We start from the raw sequence: 17490 nt of genomic DNA, 5'->3' as shown, positions 1-17490 counted from the left end.
AGCCCGCAGATCCTCTAGTTCTTCGTTCTTGAACTTGGTGTTCTGGATTTGTCGAAGAGTGGTTCGTGATATTTCAGACAAACAATCATTTCTGAGACCGGCTCTTACTTTCTGAAACTTGCGCGCATTATTTGGGAAGAGGATGAATCGGGCGTAAAAGGTCTGCATACGCGCAAGAAGCCATGATTCTGTTGCAATGGCGTTCTATGATGAGTCCAAGTTGAAGCATATGGATCTATTCCGAACGAGCACTTACCAGATTATTCACGGACTGTCACCAAGCGAGAGTGAAAGAGAATCGATTTAAATAGAGACGATTCGATAGAAAAGGGGCAATGCATCTGCGTGGTTTTTGATCTTGATCCCAACCGCCTGCCAAAGTTGCGTGTACCATCCGGTATAATCATGTTGTCGAGCAGCTTGACAATGCATTTCGGTAACTGTATGCGAGGCAGATGTCTGACTGCAATTAGTGAGGAAGTTTGATCAGCGCAATGCTGAGTAAACATGAGCCGGCGTTGTTGGATGAGTACGCAGCCACAAACGCCGATGAAAGGTGTGGGGCCCCAAACGACGACGAAAGTATGGTGTATCACACAGTGGGCTACCAATCTGAGTTCAATCCATGAGACACATCACCTCGCATATTTTACTGAGTGATAGCTTTTTCGTATGCAACCTCCCAAACACTAGACGTGCTGACGTGGATTGAGACTGTCAAATCGTACTCGAGGTGTAGTGGTAGTACAGTGAAGAAGCGGGGCCTCGGTCTCCGGGTATCGCGACAGTGCAGGCAGCGTGTCTTCTCGAGTAAAGACGTGTTCGGAATTGCAGTGCGGCGTGGTGATGAATGAGGATGGCACTTGACGGAGAGCGAACGACTGTGTGGGTTGCAGTGGGGCGGGTTAGTAGCTTCATTCAGGGTTAGTGCCAACAACAGCGGCGGTCTCACCCGCCCGTCCACCCGTCTTGTCCCCATTCTCCTGCATGCTCATCCCTTCTCACACCAACAACTATGCAACCCCAACGGGCGTTCATGCCATTACGCCCAACTCTTCATGTCCGGTCTTAGGCGATAGTTGGTCACCAGGTCTAAATGCCTACCTATGCTGCACGACTGCAGAATAGGAAGATCTTTCACTACTTCAAAAGGTTTAGATTGGTAATTGTAAAATTACTATTAAAAATTCATACCTCTCATATCGGATAAGAGAACTGACACAACTGACCTAAGAGACTGGTGTGAGTTGATAGGCCAGGGTCGCAATCCATGCCGCAGGCCTGACACCGCTACGCCCTGTGTACGGCTACTGAATTACTCAAAGACACATCTTTGAATACCGTACGAGAATTATTTCTTAGGTGTGCAGAATACGCTGTGGATATTCCGGTCAAAGGTTGGGCCCAGGTCTCCCTTGCTCACGTACGCATTCTTGCTGCCAAAGTCGAGCTTGACACCGTTGGCAGGGCAGCCGTAGCCGCTACTGGATGTTAGTTTGGAACAAACTAATTGCAGGAGAGAGACTTACATGTACCACTGGCACTGGTAACCTGGCAGCGACTTGATACTGCGCACTTTGCCATCGAAGTTGCCGAAGATGTTGTTTACGTCGGTACAATACAAGTTACCAGGGATAAAAGTTGATTCGCCCTTGAAGTTTTGGTCTTTGAAGATGATACCACCAGCGCCGCTTTGTCTGGTTTGCAATTCGGCCTGCGACGCGTTAGAACATGTCCTGAACGGAATATTGATAGGAAGAGGATTTCACATACGACTGGCGCAGCGCTGGCAAGGGTGGTCAGAAGAGCGAGGAATGGAAGGAAGAATTGCATGTTGTAGGTGCTTCTTGGCTGATAATGCGCGTTATTAGAGAAGGGGTTGAGACTTAGGAAGGTAGTTAAGAGCGTGGTGTTACTTCGGGGGTAATACGGATGTTAATATATTGGGAATGTGAGCATTGAGCGGGCGTAAGACGTAGTTCGATTTGAAGCGCGCTTGTACGGCCGCAATGAAATGAGAAGGTCAAGGGGTATCTGGCGGCGCAAATTGTTAACAATCGTTCAATCGAGGCAACCATACATATCACGCTAGGCAAACACTAGGTATCACGAGTGATTTAAGCGGTGACCGTGCCTCAGGCTTCCCTATTGAGCAAACATTGCATGGAAGTTGAAGTGGTCTATGCTTTCTTTATGAAAGCTAACGAGATTCTGGTAGTGAGTTCTGCAGCTAAGTGTTTATATTGAGGCACAGCAGTTCATAACACTCGGTTGAATGTCCGGATTAGGAAGTCGTGAGATCCTTCACCCAACTAACACTATATGGGGCGCGGATGAGCCCAACACAGGCAGAACTGGGCGATAACGTGTGTGAAGATTGGCCGGTCTAAGCTGCTGGAGTTTTGATGCTGCTACACGTGTAAGGCTTGGCTCAGGAAACTACTCCTTTTCCATCCACCGTTGGATCTCAACGTGAGCTATACTTGGAGAAAGATACTGTAAGCAAGGCCAGAGTCGGGTCGCATGGTACAGAATGCGCTTGAGTTGCTTACCGATGACGTTGAGATGGAAAACGACTAATCACCACTACGCCAAAGAGAGAAACTAAATACCTTTCTCGAGCAGAGTACTCCTTCCTACTACAACAAAGCGTATTAGAGCTATGTAGAAATATAGAGAATCTAGAAGTCTACAGTACTGTTAGTCTTCATAATCTCTCTTGTTAGCAGCTAATGTAAGCTGCAAAGTAGAGCTTGTTATCCCTACCCGCTCAGTTTTCTCTTGTATGGGGTGCAGGATAAGGCAATGCATCGGGACATCAATCATGTTATGTTTCTACGCTCTAGCCATCCGATTTTCTACGTTGATACCGATTTCTAAGTGTGACAGAGCTTCACTCAATATATATGACTTCCTCGCTGCCTGTACAGGCCTCGTATGATAATCTAAGACCACGAGGCTTCTCTCTGATCATCCCTGTTTCCTTTTTTAGGATCCAGCAGCGATGCTCATAGTCTGTGATGCCGATCCTCTTGTAATGTTGTCCTACTGCTTGGAGGATCATGAAAGCGGGACCAAGTGAATATGGTTCTATGTCCCTGTCTTTTCTAGTGCTGTCAGAGACCAGTATCGCTTTGACAGTGTTATTCAAGTCCAATTCTGTGAGTTCAGTGTCAAGCCACAGCTTGAAAACAAGTTCGATTTCTTCGCTCTCTCCATCAGTGGACTGAAAAACGACCACTGGTTCATTGTCTAGTTCATGGTCTGATTGAGTGTCGTGTGTCTCAGATGCTCCATACTTTGTATGCGTGCTCAAGGAAGCTGTGTAGAGCGTAGCTCGAAGACGTAAAGTAGGACCAAAGTTCATGGGTAAAGGGTCACATTGACTTTCGGTCTGCTCTTCTGGAAGCAACCAGCGTCCATCAGTTGTGCGTATGTACGCAACATAACCTTCCCTGTGATCTTCCAATATGGATCTTGGGATCCATTTTGACCCGGTGATCGCCACCCAGGACCAAGACGGAAAACCCTCTCTTCTTTTGCCAGGAATCCAGCTGCGCCAACCCAGACAGAGCGGAATGCACTGTCCAGAATCCAAGCGTGGGGCTACCATTCCCCAGAAATGGTAATGGCCCACGAGTCTATTCAATACACCAATGCAGGCATTGAGAATGTCGCTATCGTAGGACAGCTCTCTGTTCGAGTAATCATCGAGAACATCGTAGACGATCTTGTGAGCATTATCCGGGGAAATAGCCGTTGGAGGAAAACAGTTATTGAGCATCGTCAAGTGGCCCCTGTTGTTGCCCACCGCAGGCCGCTGCACAGACTCTTGCCACGTTCCTTGATTACATACGTATAAGACTTCCTTGTCTGTGAATACGAGTCTACGTGTCGCCAGATAGCCCTCCTGGTGAGTCCAACCTCTTTGCGCCCACGTACTCGTGTGTAGTTCATGATCCGATTCGTTCATTTCGATCATCTCAACATCGTTTTCTAGTCGTGCTCTTCTCTGTGCCTTTCGGGCTTTGGTACCAACACCGGGCAGTCCATAATTGGACGAGCTGCCAGCTGCAGCAATGATGACTAGCTCTGCCTCGGCGTAAATGCGGCCCATGAGTTGTATCTGAGCTTGTTTGTGTCCCGCAGCCAGCTGGTTAATACACTGTACTTGTGATTAGCTGTGTCTAGATGATTGAAGGAAAGAAGAATTACATACGTACTGATCAACCCATAGGTATCTGTATCCTAGCTGTACCGTAACGGTGATGGCATCGCATATCGTCCCTGGAAATTTGCCATGATATGTTCCAGAGCTTTGTGCACCACCCCAGACGTAAGATAAGGCTACGTAATGGAATGCTTCATCCTCAGGTGCATCGATGACGTTTCCAGTGGTGCAGTCAATGACTTTGAGGCCAGGAATAAAGCAATCGTAGGTTTGAGTACACCCTGTATGATGGCGCTTGCAGTACCTAAGCCAACATTGAAGAATCTCGTAATCAATAATCTCAGGGCCGAGCTTGCGGAGCAGGTAGCCTTGGGTACCCTGACACGCGTCTTGTAGAATGTACTCTTGATCAGCAGACTGAAATCTCGTCTGAGGAGCACGAATATGTTCTAGTCTGAGACCTGGGGCATACTGCCTCCAATCTTGCTGATCATGACCCTTGGAATCTTCCTCAGTGTAGCAGGCGTTGTACACGAAAAGGGCTCGATCGGGGTCCTTTCCGAACATTCGATCGGAGCTCATTAGTCGACACAGCGGACAGGACGATGCAGAGAGCTCCTGACTTGTCTCTGGCACGCAGAGCAAAGCCAAACCATCCCAACTCTCGCGATCGTGAAGGGCTTGATTGGAGACAAGATTTGTCCAGTTTATGCAAGCACAACGTTGGCACAAGTTACCTTGGGGGTAAGCTTTCTTGTAATCAGCGTATGTGCGTCGGAGTGTTGCCAAAATGGCCTCCGCTTTGGCTGTTTCGTCAGAAGCCTCCGATTCTGTACTAGAAAATGCGGATTCTGCGTCGGAGTATGTATGATACTGAGGTTGCTCCATGATGTGTCCGCTCCTCGAGATCGCGAGATCTTCCCTCCAGCTGTATCCGACAATAGGCGCAGATTAGACGAGACAGTGAAATTGTATAATCAGGTAGTTGGCAGAAGAGTCTAAAACACTTCGCACAGCCTGGTCTGTCAATCAGGCTGCCAGGATGCTGACAAAGAAGGCGCAGGGCAGCATCTGCGCTAACGCGACGAGGCGCATGCGTACTGCACAGCTCTAAACGAATTGCATTCTCTCCGGCATTGCGGCTCAAATCCGTAAATCCAGATGACACGGGGGTCTTTTCGACTGCAACTGTAAAGATGACTCGATCAGCTAGTTTTCAGTATCACTCATCCTCATCTTTCAAGTGTGTGTGACGTGACTTTCATATGTAACATGTACCCAAGAACGCCATAATCCCAGAGGTATCTTAGAAAGCAAATCATAACCAAGCACCTAACCCAGAAGGCGCATACCAACCTCTTCTGTAACGTTATCTTCCTTAAGACATATGCTAATACTCATGCAAACGTCAGCCCGTACACAAACCCAGCTCCTGGTTTACATTGTTCTCCAGAAGTAGTTTGTGTAGAAGTGCCGTGAGAACTTGGGATCGATGTTTACGACATGTACGTCGCCCTTGGTGGCGTTGCGAATGACAGCCTTGTTGTATTCGCCGGTCGTAGGGTCGGCCTCAACGTCGATGCCAAGGGTGCGGTAGAGCTTGAGCTTCAATCTAAAATTCTTGTCAGTATTTGAGCCCCCTCACCTATGGCAGATTGAACTTACACTGTCGCATCCTCACCCGCTCTGGGTTCAACGCCGCCTTCTACGCCCTCCTCTTCCAATTCGCCAGCTACACCCCCTAATCTTGCCAGATCGCTCTGTAGCCTCTCGCCCTCAATCTCCAGGTCACTCGCCTGCTTCGCGATCTTGAACTTCTCTGTGTCTAGCCTCAGAATTTCCGCCGCATGGTTTGTTGGGTTGTGTTGGCTGAGGGTGTGGTTGTGGTTCGCGGAGAGTGTTTGGTGTGTTCGGTTCAGCGAGCTGAGGGAGGATTGGATGGAACGTAGGTGCTGGGTGCGGAATTCGCTGAGTGTGCTGAGGGATTCGTTTATGCGATGAAGCGACGTCTTGTCATTGGCAATCTTGAAGTGTGACGTGCATTGTGCGATGAGCTGGAGATTGTTAGGGGAGTTTGGTTTAGGGGTGCGTGAGAAGGGTGCATACGGCAGCGGGATCTTCGTCGAGAAGCATGTTGAATTGTTGTGTGTCGTGGAAAACACGAAAATATAGTGTGATCGCTTGAAGTATTATCGGATATTTGCGCAAGTTTATCTGATCAGTATACGAAGATGTCTATCGCGACAGCCCTATGGTGTTGATGTTCTTGTTTGTATGGCCCGTGCTGGGTCGCGTGCATGGCAACCGCGACCAAGTGGCGGAAGGCGCAGGCGTAGCGTGGCGTAAGCGCCCGTAGCCACGAGGCGTACGTCACGGTAAAAGATCGCCTGCTCGGCCTGCAGCAGGAGCTTTCACGAGACAGCCGGTAGTTTGACGCTTACCACTTGCACTAAAAGCCATCCCCACGATACCAGCCCGCAGTCCTCGCCTCCTCAGAAGACACAGCTCCCCAATTTTCTTGCGCAACACAAACAGCCGCTATGCCGCCTTCATTACCATGTGAGTGGGACAACGACTTTTGGGCCGACGAACGCTTATATCCTCTAGATGCCGCCGATGTTGAGTCGCCGCTGAAGCCAGAGGAACTACAGGTTCTGCGCGCGCAGTACGAGAAAGAGGGTGAATATGTTGGGCTCCAGACAAAGTTCAACTACGCATGGGTACGGCTTCCCCGCGTCTGGTGATATCTTCACATGCGCACGGCACCTCCTGCAACAAGCAAGCTCATAGCATTCTAGGGTCTGATCAAATCCTCCTCACGTCCCGACCAACAGGAGGGAGTGCGCCTCCTCTCTGAGATCTTCCGCAACTCGCGCGAGCGCCGGCGCGAATGCCTCTACTACCTCGCCCTAGGCAACTACAAGCTCGGCAACTATGCTGAAGCCCGACGGTACAACGAGCTGTTGCTGGAGTTGGAGCCCGCGAACCTCCAGGCTGGAAGCTTGAAGGGACTTATTGACGAAAAGGTCGCAAAGGAGGGGTTAGTGGGCGCCGCCATTGTGGGAGGAATCGTGGTCGCTGCGGGGGTGGTGGGAAGCCTCTTGCTGAGGGGTGGCCCTCGAAGGAACTGAACGGGCACCGTCCTCGCAAGTCCATGACACGCGCAATGTCGTTTGGATCATGTGTCAGGCCAGGTCCGCAATCATGTTGATGAGTACATGCATAGGCGTTTGGCGGTTTTCTATACCTTTGCCTGGGATGCTATAATTTATGGCAATTATTGATATCTGTATATACAAAGCTCTCCTACTATGCAAGCGATCGCGCCAGACTCGCACCGCATGCTGTATACTCTGTGTTGGGTGATCTATGGCTGATAGAAGGCTTCAGAACTAGATGGAACATGGAAGAAGCGGGAAGAGACAACAAGTCGAACAAACGTAGAGTCAGAGCAAGACAATCAACTGCTACCGCGTTCAACAAGACACACAAGGGACTTTGCCTCCGTCTCTCTTCCACTTCCATTCCCATAAATTATTGACCCCAAAAGGCAAGGTGCTGAATTAGCTCCCTCCATCTCAAGATACTGCGGGACGAATTGCTAGACCCCCACTACCCCTGCTCATCGAATAACGTCATTCCGGCCTGACAACTTTCGCGCCAAACGTCGATTACTTTACAGCAGGCCTTGCTTTAGAGCTTCTGCTACGCCAAACTACTCCCCTTCAGGTGTCTCCGCATTCCGCTACTTGACCCAGTACCTGTCTGCTGTTGCAGCTCGCCACCACGTCACTGCTTGGACTGGCAATAGCGCATGATAAGTGATTGAGTTGGTCCTCTTCCGCGCCTACTTCCGACACAAGGCCGTGAGTTTATACCCGTTGCTCGAACGTCACTTCCGGCTTACTTATCCCTCTCAGCCTCAATCCATCTTATCCTACTACCCTACGTCTCATCATATCCGTCTCAGACTCGCGACCATGGATCAGTCCAGCGATCAGAATGCGCCGTCACAGAACCAACGACCCGGACATCGCGACATGATGTTTTGCCACGAGTGCGCCGACGAATGGTATCGGGACGAACACGGTCTGTCGTGTCCAGAATGCGGCTCAGATTTCACGGAGATTGTGAGTTCAGCCGCGGAAATCAGCTTTTAGCTCGCTCGACACGAGATGAAGCGAATATGCACCGATTTCCGCTAACACTGATCAGATTGAAGATAACAATGACCCAAGGGCCGGCACCGGAATGTTTGGCCACGACGGCGACGAGTCCGACTCTCTGCCTGACCTCGAGAACGCCCCACCCCATCTGAATCCGCATCACAACCCATGGCAGACTGATGACCCAGAGGAGGGGGATATTAGCAATGTTAGATGGACAGAGACGGGACCGGGAAGGTACAACTTGCAGGCTACCGTCACCCGCTCTGTATCACCACAGGGCGGCATGCCGGTGCCAGGGTCTATAGGCGGATTTATGGCCATGCTGAACGGGCTTACCGGAGCTGGATTACGACCACCACAGGGTCAAGCACAGGGCCAGGGCGAGGGTCTGTTCTCTGGCGCCGCACCAGGGTCCAACCCGAACCAGTCTGCTTTCCAGGAAGCTCAAAATCAGGGTCCAGGTGGTGGACCTCAAATCCGCGGAGGGACCTTTACATATCACGGTGGCGCTCGTCTGTTCCCTGGAGGAGGAAACAACCCCGGGCGGGCTGAGCCTGTGGATGAGATCACCAAGTAAGTAAGAGCGAACCACCCTGGTCGGTCACCGCTGACAGTATGCAGTGTCCTGACCGGTCTCCTGGCTACCTTTGGTGCACCGCCTCCTCGCGTCCAAGCCCACAACCACCCCTTAGGCGGCGCCGAGGGTACTTTCCGTGGTGAACACACTCATGGCGCTGGCGATCAGTTCGCGGGACACCCTATCCTACAACTATTCTCCTCAATGGGTATGATGGGCCCTGCTAGTAACATGGGAGACTTTGTCTACTCTCAAGAGGGCCTAGACCGCATTGTTTCTCAACTGATGGAACAAACTTCAACCAGCAACGCGCCTGGACCTGCGACGCAAGCCGATATCGATGCCCTTCCTCGTACTAATGTGACCGAAGAGATGCTAGGCGAAGAACACAAGGCTGAATGCAGTATATGCATGGATGAGGTCAACATCGGCGAACAGGTCACGCTACTGCCATGCAAGCATTGGTTCCACCACCCATGTGTATCCGCATGGCTGCTCGAGCACGACACCTGTCCTCATTGTCGAAAGGGTATTACCAAGGGTGGCGAGGGCCAGACGAACAACCCTGCGTCTGCAGACTCACAGACGGATCGTACGTCCCAGATGCCCGGCTCCTTCACTCCTTCCGGCTCGGGAACGTTCAATGATCCCTACGTCGTTCCCGCAGGATCTCCACCCCCACCGTCCAACGATCAGGGCAGCTCTTCTGATAACGCAAATGCAGGCCCGGGTAATGGTGGCATCAGTGATCGGATACGCAGGGGTCTGTTTGGATCTCCGCAATAGGGATAATACCCTTATGTCGGTTATATCAAGCTAATCTTCATGTATATGGCTAGGGAGTGACCGATTCAGGACAAGCAGAGAGGTATTACGAGAGGCGAGACGTGTTAGTCGTGAACTTGCTTCTCGATCAGAATCGGCCGAGACTCAATCACCAGAGATTATCCTCAGCGGCAGAGCCAATACTGAAGCGGCACGTCGTGTATCTTCCTTTCTTAGCCCCCGGCCTCAGCGAACAGGAACGGACACTCGTCGGTCTGCCTCTGGTCTTGAGAGTCCAAGCGAGTCTTCTCCACAGACCACGTCTGCAGAGGGCACTGCGCATGCAGGCGGGCCTTCCACGCGAAGACACTCGCGGCGATCTGGTCGTTCGGTAATCAGGCGACAACGGTCCGCTTGAATTGCGTTGGCGTCGGTACATTGGTTTAGCGGTGGGTGTCGTTGTCTTCCTTCCCCGCGTGTTTGCTCAGTGGGTGCTGTACATAGTCTTCCTTATCATTCCTTAGACATCAGAGTCTCAGCATAGTCACGGCGTTAGAGGTCCGGAGTATACATCCACGGATGGGAGTTTCTGTAGTTTAAGAGCACCAATATCATTATATCACGAGTTACTTGCACAACCTAGAGGATCAAGGAACATTCTAGCATCGTTCACGTCCAAGATCAGCCATGCCTCCAATGCCGTCGCCACTTGACAATCACATGCCAGCCCAAGCAACCCCTCACTGGCGGTGTCACCTCGACAAGGCAGCCGAAAGACTTTTTCTGCCGTGATTTCTCTACTCACGCGCCACGATACGACGTTGATGCGAAGAGGCGGTGGAGCAAAGAACGCGAGTGCTGACCTGGCTAGCGCGGCGCCTTGTCAACGGGTGGGGTGCGGTTATGCAGGGCCAGTCCGTGAGTGACTAGGTTCTGGGGTGCAGTGGTTTTGCGGTGAAGAGACTGCGCGAGACAAGGCGATGCGATTGTGTTGGGGCTAAGAGGAGAGGTTGGGGAAAGCAACGATCACAGCCACTTTCGGGATTTCAAGGCGGCTTCGGCGAGGTGACGGAGGTTGAAGATGGAAAGTTGACGGTCCGAGAGAGGGTTGGCGAGTCGAATTGACTGGGCAAGAATTAATTCAGCGGATCCGATCGAACAACGCATCAACGCTTCGACCGCCCATTAGGAAAAGCCCTGCATGACGTTTGCGCGCGCGGGCGCGCGTCAAGAGTGTCCTTGTCTCAGAGTTGGGCAAGGTGTCGTGCCTCAGTGGTTGCCTCGAGTTTGACGAGACGAAACGACTCTTGCAAAAGAAAGACCGTGTACCTGCAAGCCATTGGGGTTCGCATAACATCATGCCGAGTCACAGTCACACGTCGACGCGCCATGACCGTGACCGTGCGCGAGCCCTACGACGTCGGCTACGATCAGCGAAGATGTGCTGGCTGGCTGCTTATCGATTGCTCGCCCAACTTCCTAGAATCGAAGTTTGCCGCGCGATGACAGCTTCAAATGCCGTTCCCCGGAGCTCGTGGCATGTTTTTTGACGCGACCTACGTGGTGGTACTGACGTGCATGGCTGTGATTGGTACAAGGTCTCGCCAGCTGATGGGGTGGAGACGACGTGTGTTGAGGACGTTGGCGAGTACAAAGGTCGCGATACCTCATCAAAGTCATGACTGCCTGTCAAAAGCAACGGCATCCTCATCATCAACACCCCCCAGGGCTGGGTAGTCAGCACGCTGGGAAGCGTCGAGGAAGCCCTGGCAGACCCTAGTCGAGGCGGTAAGAAGCAAGGTGGAACCGCTTGGGAGCTCGGACAAGGGCCCTGGTGCCCTCGGCCTCGACATCCATCTGCGTTGTGCTTGCATTAATGCCTGTCCAGCCTCGCCCATGCTAATGTGCTACGTGAGTAGCAGAGTACATGACTGGCTCGTGCCTCCCCTCGAGAATGTATATACCTCGTAGCGGACGTCTAGCGCCCGACAATCCACCAGGCTTGCATGCAGGATCCAACGTGTTGTTGTGCTTGTACATAAGTAAAGCTCCATTTCGTTACCGTGCGGTGAGGAGACTTGGACGGCCCGCCCAAATTCAGAAAGGGCAACAAAATTTTCTTCCCCATTGATTGGACTGGCTCGCGCGGGAAACAGTGGCGCTTTCAACAGAGGGAACTGATAGCAGTAGAGCGTGAATCATGCCGAGCTGGGGCAGGAAAGAAAGCTATGAGTGAGTGCTACCCGTCATCCTCCCCTCTGCCTCCCCTCCATCCACCCCTCATCACTGCTCCATCTGTCTGAGGACATTACGATACACGAACTCTTTTCTTGTTGTTGCTTTTGGTAAGAAGCTCTCTCTCTGCCACGATACCACGTTGTGGTGCGGCATGTCCTAAATATTTTTTTTCTTCCTCGTATATGCCTAGATGCGAAACATCAAATGCTTTGTTGCCATTGTTTACTACCTATAAAGACGACAACTAACGTCTTATCCCAGAGCCTCTTCGAGAGAGCAGAAGCAGATCCTCGCTGATATCCAGTCGGGATCTCAGAAGTTTAGCAGACGCCTGCTACCACCACGAACGATAAGCAATAATAAGAGAGGCGGAGTCGTAGAACCCTTTGCACCCGTACCGACGACTGGCGAGCAAAGCCAGCCAGAAGAACGTCGAGGTCGAAAATCGACGAGTTCCCTGCGACCAGGACTCCCCAAGCGGACCAGCAGCATGAAGAGGGCGTACAACTATTTCTTCGGCGGACCCGCACCGGTGCCCGCAACAGCTTCACCAGCTACACCAGCGGTAACAACGGACGCCACACCTCCGAGCGTGGTCGAGTCGAGTAAGACGGACAATGGCGTGGACACCCCACCAGAGACACCGCGCGAGGCGCCTACACGGTTAAGTGAAGATGAAGCAGGTACGTGATGCTCACCGTGAACTCACCCCCCACCTGCCCGATAACAATATCGACAGCCCCTCCTCACTATCCGCTCTCCCTTCATTCGCGGGCGTCTCCGCTGCACCACCTACCCGCTCACAACATACTGACCCATCCTTCCTCAGCAGCAGACTCGCCCTCACCTCCTTCGCCAACAGCCTCAGACAGCTTCGAGACGCAAATCGAGAAGCTGAAGAAGAAGCTCAAGCACGCCGAGAACGAGCTTGACGAAGCACAACGCATCGCTGCTACACAAGACGAGCACGTGCGCAGTCTCGAGGGCGACCACGAGGAGCGCAAGAAGGAGTTCGAGGCCCGTGAGGCGTCGCTGCAGCAGGACAAGAAGGACCTCGAGGAGCACATGGTCAGCGTCGTTGTCCAGCAGGTACGCGAGGCCAAGGCCAAGGAGAGGAATACTGTGCGCGACGAGTGCGAGGCCGAGTTCAATGAGAAGATGGCGGACGTCAACAAGGAGGCTGAGGAGCTCCGCGCAAAGGTTGCCGACCTCGAGAAGCAGGTCGCCTCCTACAAGGACGAGGTTGAGAAGCTCAAGGGCATGCTCGACAGCCACCAGTCTGCCGGCGCCGAGTCGGTTGACAGGTCGGAAGTCGAGGCCAAGGAGGCTGATCTCGCCAGCGCCAAGTCGCAATTGGAGGAGCTCACTGCTGAGAAGAGCAAGACTGAGAAGGACCTCGCCGAGGCTCTTGCCACGATTGACGAGCTCAAGGCTCAGACTGTCGCCAAGGATGAGCTCGACACCCTCGCAGCTGACCGTGACGCGCACAAGACCAAGGTCGAGGAGCTCGCCGCTGAGGTTGCCGTTCTCAAGACCCAGCTTTCCGACCTGGAGGAGCTCAAGGCGAAGCACACCGAGCTCGAGGCTTCTCACAGCAAGCTCTCCGACGAGCTCGCTGCCCGCGGCACCCAGGATGCTGATGCTGACAAGGCATCGAAAGAGGAGGCTGAGGGTCTTCGCAACACCATTGCGGAGCTCCAGGCTTCTCTCAAGGAAGCAAAGGATACTCTTGACCAGAAGGCTTCTGAGCTCGACGCCAAGACCAAGGAACACGCTGAGGCCACTGAACAAGTCACATCGCTCACCGAATCGTCCAAGGGCGAGGTCGATGGCCTGAAGACCGAGATCAGCGAACTCCAGGAGAAGCTTAAGACCGCCGATCTGTCCAAGGGTGACTCCGATGAGCTTGCTCAAAAGGTTTCCTCTCTTGAGCAGTCATTGAAGGAGGCACAAGACAGCCTCTCAGCAAAGACATCCGAGCTCGAGGCTGCTTCATCCTCCCTCGCTTCCGAGAAGGACGCCGCCGTCAAGGCTGCCGAAGAGGCCAAGGGCCAGGTTGACAGCCTCACCTCCAAGATCTCCGAACTCGAAGCATCCCTCAAGGAGTCGCAAGATAGCCTCTCCGCCAAGGACGCTGAGCTCGAGACCGCCAAGGGTGATGCATCCAAGGCCATTGGCTCCGCAAAGGACGAGGTCGCTGGTCTCCAAAGCACTGTCAGCAAGCTTGAGGCTGAGATCGAGTCCGCCAAGGGCTCATCCGATGAACAAACCACCGCTGCCAAGAAGGAGGCTGCCGAGCTCCGCGAGACCGTTGAGAAGCTTGAGGCTGAGTTGAAGGCTGCTAAGGACGAGTCCAGCAAGGCCTCAGAGGCTTCCACCTCCAGGGTTACCGAACTCGAGACCTCGCTCAAGGAGGCCCACGACAGCTTGGCCGCTAAGGAATCAGAGGTTGCTGCCGCGAAAGAGGAGGCTAGCAAGGCCGTCGAGTCTTCCAAGGGCGATGCTGAGGGTCTTCAAAAACAGATTGCTGACCTCGAGGCATCGCTCAAGGAGGCCAAGGAGAGCCTGTCAACCAAGGAATCTGAACTTGAGGCTGCCAAGGGCGAGACCACCAAGGCTACTGAGTCTTCCAGCTCGAAGATCTCGGAATTGGAGGCTAGCTTGAAGCAAGCACAGGACGACCTCACTGCCCACAAGGCCGAGCTCGAGACAGCGAAGAGCGAGGGTTCCAAGGCTGCTGAACTCGAGGCTTCTCTCAAGGAGGCCAAGGACAGCCTTGCATCCAAGGAGTCTGAGTTGGAAGCCGCCAAGGCGGACGCTAGCAAGTCTACTGAGTCTTCTACCTCCAAGATCTCGGAGCTGGAGGCTTCCCTCAAGTCGGCTCAAGAGAGCCTCGCCGCAAAGGAGTCTGAACTCGAGGCCAAGTCTGCTGACGTCGGCAAGGTCTCTGAGCTTGAGAAGGAACTCGCATCGGCCAAGTCTGAACTTGAGGCCGCTACCAAGGACTCAGAGTCGTCGAAGCAGAAGATTAGCGAGCTCGAGGCTTCCGCCAAGGGTGGTGCCGATGAGTCTGCTGCCAAGATTGCGGAGCTTGAGGCATCTCTCAAGGAGACCACGAGCAAGCTGGAGGCCAAGGAAGCTGAGCACGCCGAATCGCTCAAGGCTGCTCAATCATCAAGCGACGACAAGTTTGCTGCTCTGGAGAAGGAGCTTGCTGATGCTAAAGCTGAAGCTAGCAAGGCTGCTGAGCTCGAGGCATCCCTCAAGGACGTCGAGAGCAAGCTTGCTGCCAAGGAAGCTGAGCACGCCGACTCCATCAAGGCTGCCCAATCATCTGGAGATGAGAAGGTCGCTGCTTTGGAGAAGGAGCTTGAGGAGACCAAGAAGGCCAAGGACACTGTTGAGGAGGAACTCAAGGCATCCAAGCAGGCTGAAGCTGAGGCGAAGGAGGGTGCTTCCAAGGCGTCCTCAGTCGAATCCGAACTCGCTGACGTCAAGGCATCGGCTGAGAAGTCGACTGCCGAGAAGAGCGAGCTCGAGGAGAAGATCAAGGCTAACGATGCTAAGATCGCCGAGCTCGAGTCTACCGTTGAGGCCGCTAAGGCGAAGGAGTCCGAACTCACCGCACTTCAGACCAAGCTGGACGAGGCTACCGCCGCATCTGAGACTGCTACCAAGGACCTCGAGACCTCCAAGACCGAAGCTGCCGATGCTAAGAAGTCCCTCGAGTCTCTCCAGGCTACCATCAAGGAGCACGAGGAGAAGACCAGCGCCCTGACATCCGACGTCGAGACCGCAAACAAGGAGCGCGACGAGATCAAGACCGAGCTCGCCAGCGCCAAGGAGCAACTCGAGAAGGCCCAGGCTGAGCAAGAGGAACTTAAGAAGGTCAACGCTGAGGCCCTCGCAAAGGCTGGGTCAAAGGAGGCTGAGAAGCCTGCGGCTGAACCTGCTGCTGAACCCGCTGCTGAGCCTGTCGCTGAAGCCAAGGAAGTTCCTGAGGCTAAGGAGGCAGAGGACACCCCCGCCCCTGCTACTGATGGCGCTGCCGAGACCGAGGAGCCAGAGACACCTACTACACCCACCACGCCTGGTAACAACGCCGAGGAAGAGGAGGGTGAGGCGAACGGCGAGTCGACACCTAGTTCCGGAAAGAACAAGAAGAAGAACAAGAAGAAAGGCAAGAAATAAACGCTCTAACGCTTGTTTAACCACTTTTCCTACGAGCATCGCCACGTCGACTATGAGTTGATTTGGGCGGTTACTGTTGTGGATGACAGATGAAGAAAAGAAGGAGATTGAGTTGGGAAGTTGCATTATACCCTTGCTGCACTGGCACCACTTACTTGGTTGGTGGCTGTGGGAGGACTTTAGACTGTTTTGTCGTACTCTTCTGTTTTTCTGGTTGTTTCCTTGTTGGTTTGATCGATTCCTGGTTTCGATCTCTCCCTATCTCTCTCCTCCTCGTTAATGACCGTTCACGCTTAGCTTGATGAAGTTTGGGCACATGAGTATGAGATGGATGAATGGAATATGAGTCATGTAGATAATGAAAGAACTACCTTTGCGTTTACACACACTTGTTTGGCTTCACCTCAGCTTTGTGACCACAATCTGCATTTTATGATGTTGGTGGCGTCGTTTGTTACGCGGTATTGTTAAGTGGGCTTGTCGTTCATGGGTCAACGTTATGGCATAATCTGTTTCGAGATCTCTGGACGTTGGAAAGCTGTAGAACGAAGATCAGTGACATGAGGGCACGATCTACTAGTTGGATGTACGGTTAATTGGAGGCTGCTTCTGGGTATATGTATAAGAGCGGTTAGCTGTCTCGTTTTTCTTAGGTTCATTTCATTTACTGTCCACCAGGATGAAGGGAAAGATCAAACACACCCAGGAACAAGATATCTCCGAAAGTGCCTCACCATGCAACAACAAAACAAAGAATTCTTCCAAAAGTTACTGCCTATAGAATCTCTATAGAAGACTACTTTTATAAGTTTTTCATACTTTAATGCTGTTGTTGTACGTCTAGGGGCAAAAACGTTATCTTCACTTCGAAGTCTTGGATATTTCCCTTCATCCCAGTGTGTTTTAGATCTTGTTCTATACATCACTACTTCAAGTTACAATATTGAAGTCCCCGTCCTTCCTACTTTCACCATTGACAACTGCGACGACACCATTGAATGTCTCTCGTAGTGGACAACGCACTTTCCGGGTTTGTGAAGTAGCCGCCGATTGATTCTCTGGCATTCCTTCATCTCGCCTTTTGTGGTTGATATATGTTCCTCCTTGATCCATCTATCATCCTTCTCAGCAGGTCATGCTCAATTTTACACGAAGCGTTGTATGCTAAAACCTGGCAAGTAGCCCGAGGATAGTTGTCGTTGAAGTGCATCTAGGAGACGTGGTCTGGACCATACCAACACCCAGAAGACTACAAATATTACAAGGATGTGCCGTAGCCGTGAGAAGACATTTTGGCAGTAATGTGAAAACAGCCAAGTTTTGTTGGCTAGCATCAATGGTCGAAAGTCACCAATCTTGGGAGCACAAAGATGCCATAG

General features: G+C 52.4%; 5 protein-coding genes across 5 annotated transcripts; 2 read left to right on the top strand and 3 right to left on the bottom strand.

Moving 5' to 3' along the window:
• Window positions 1-1351: 1351 nt before the first annotated feature.
• J4E82_002923 (uncharacterized protein) lies at window positions 1352-1833 on the bottom strand (the record flags this gene model as incomplete). Its single annotated transcript, XM_051729218.1, has 3 exons — window positions 1352-1481; window positions 1530-1714; window positions 1774-1833. 3 exons carry the CDS (start codon window positions 1831-1833, stop codon window positions 1352-1354), a joined length of 375 nt encoding a protein of 124 aa, XP_051590933.1.
• A 1060-nt stretch (window positions 1834-2893) lies between these two features.
• Window positions 2894-4753, bottom strand: J4E82_002922 (uncharacterized protein; the record flags this gene model as incomplete). The annotated part of the gene is made up of 4 exons (XM_051729217.1): window positions 2894-3226; window positions 3857-3873; window positions 3943-4165; window positions 4220-4753. The coding sequence occupies 4 exons, from the start codon at window positions 4751-4753 to the stop codon at window positions 2894-2896; spliced, it is 1107 nt and encodes a 368-aa protein (XP_051590932.1).
• Window positions 4754-5608: 855 nt separating this feature from the next.
• On the bottom strand, window positions 5609-6304 carry J4E82_002921 (uncharacterized protein; the record flags this gene model as incomplete). Its single annotated transcript, XM_051729216.1, has 3 exons — window positions 5609-5783; window positions 5837-6225; window positions 6278-6304. 3 exons carry the CDS (start codon window positions 6302-6304, stop codon window positions 5609-5611), a joined length of 591 nt encoding a protein of 196 aa, XP_051590931.1.
• A 407-nt stretch (window positions 6305-6711) lies between these two features.
• On the top strand, window positions 6712-9703 carry J4E82_002920 (uncharacterized protein; the record flags this gene model as incomplete). Its single annotated transcript, XM_051729215.1, has 5 exons — window positions 6712-6891; window positions 6970-7215; window positions 8092-8301; window positions 8387-8913; window positions 8962-9703. The coding sequence occupies 5 exons, from the start codon at window positions 6712-6714 to the stop codon at window positions 9701-9703; spliced, it is 1905 nt and encodes a 634-aa protein (XP_051590930.1).
• A 2179-nt stretch (window positions 9704-11882) lies between these two features.
• J4E82_002919 (uncharacterized protein) lies at window positions 11883-16111 on the top strand (the record flags this gene model as incomplete). The annotated part of the gene is made up of 3 exons (XM_051729214.1): window positions 11883-11914; window positions 12182-12603; window positions 12750-16111. 3 exons carry the CDS (start codon window positions 11883-11885, stop codon window positions 16109-16111), a joined length of 3816 nt encoding a protein of 1271 aa, XP_051590929.1.
• Between the last annotated feature and the right edge of the window lie 1379 nt (window positions 16112-17490).

Source organism: Alternaria postmessia (assembly GCF_024291825.1).
Source record: "Alternaria postmessia strain BMP 2775 chromosome Unknown scaffold_12, whole genome shotgun sequence".
Lineage (NCBI taxonomy): Eukaryota > Fungi > Ascomycota > Dothideomycetes > Pleosporales > Pleosporaceae > Alternaria > Alternaria postmessia.
The sequence above is the reverse complement of the archived record's forward strand: the minus strand, read 5'-3'. Positions and strand labels throughout refer to the sequence as shown.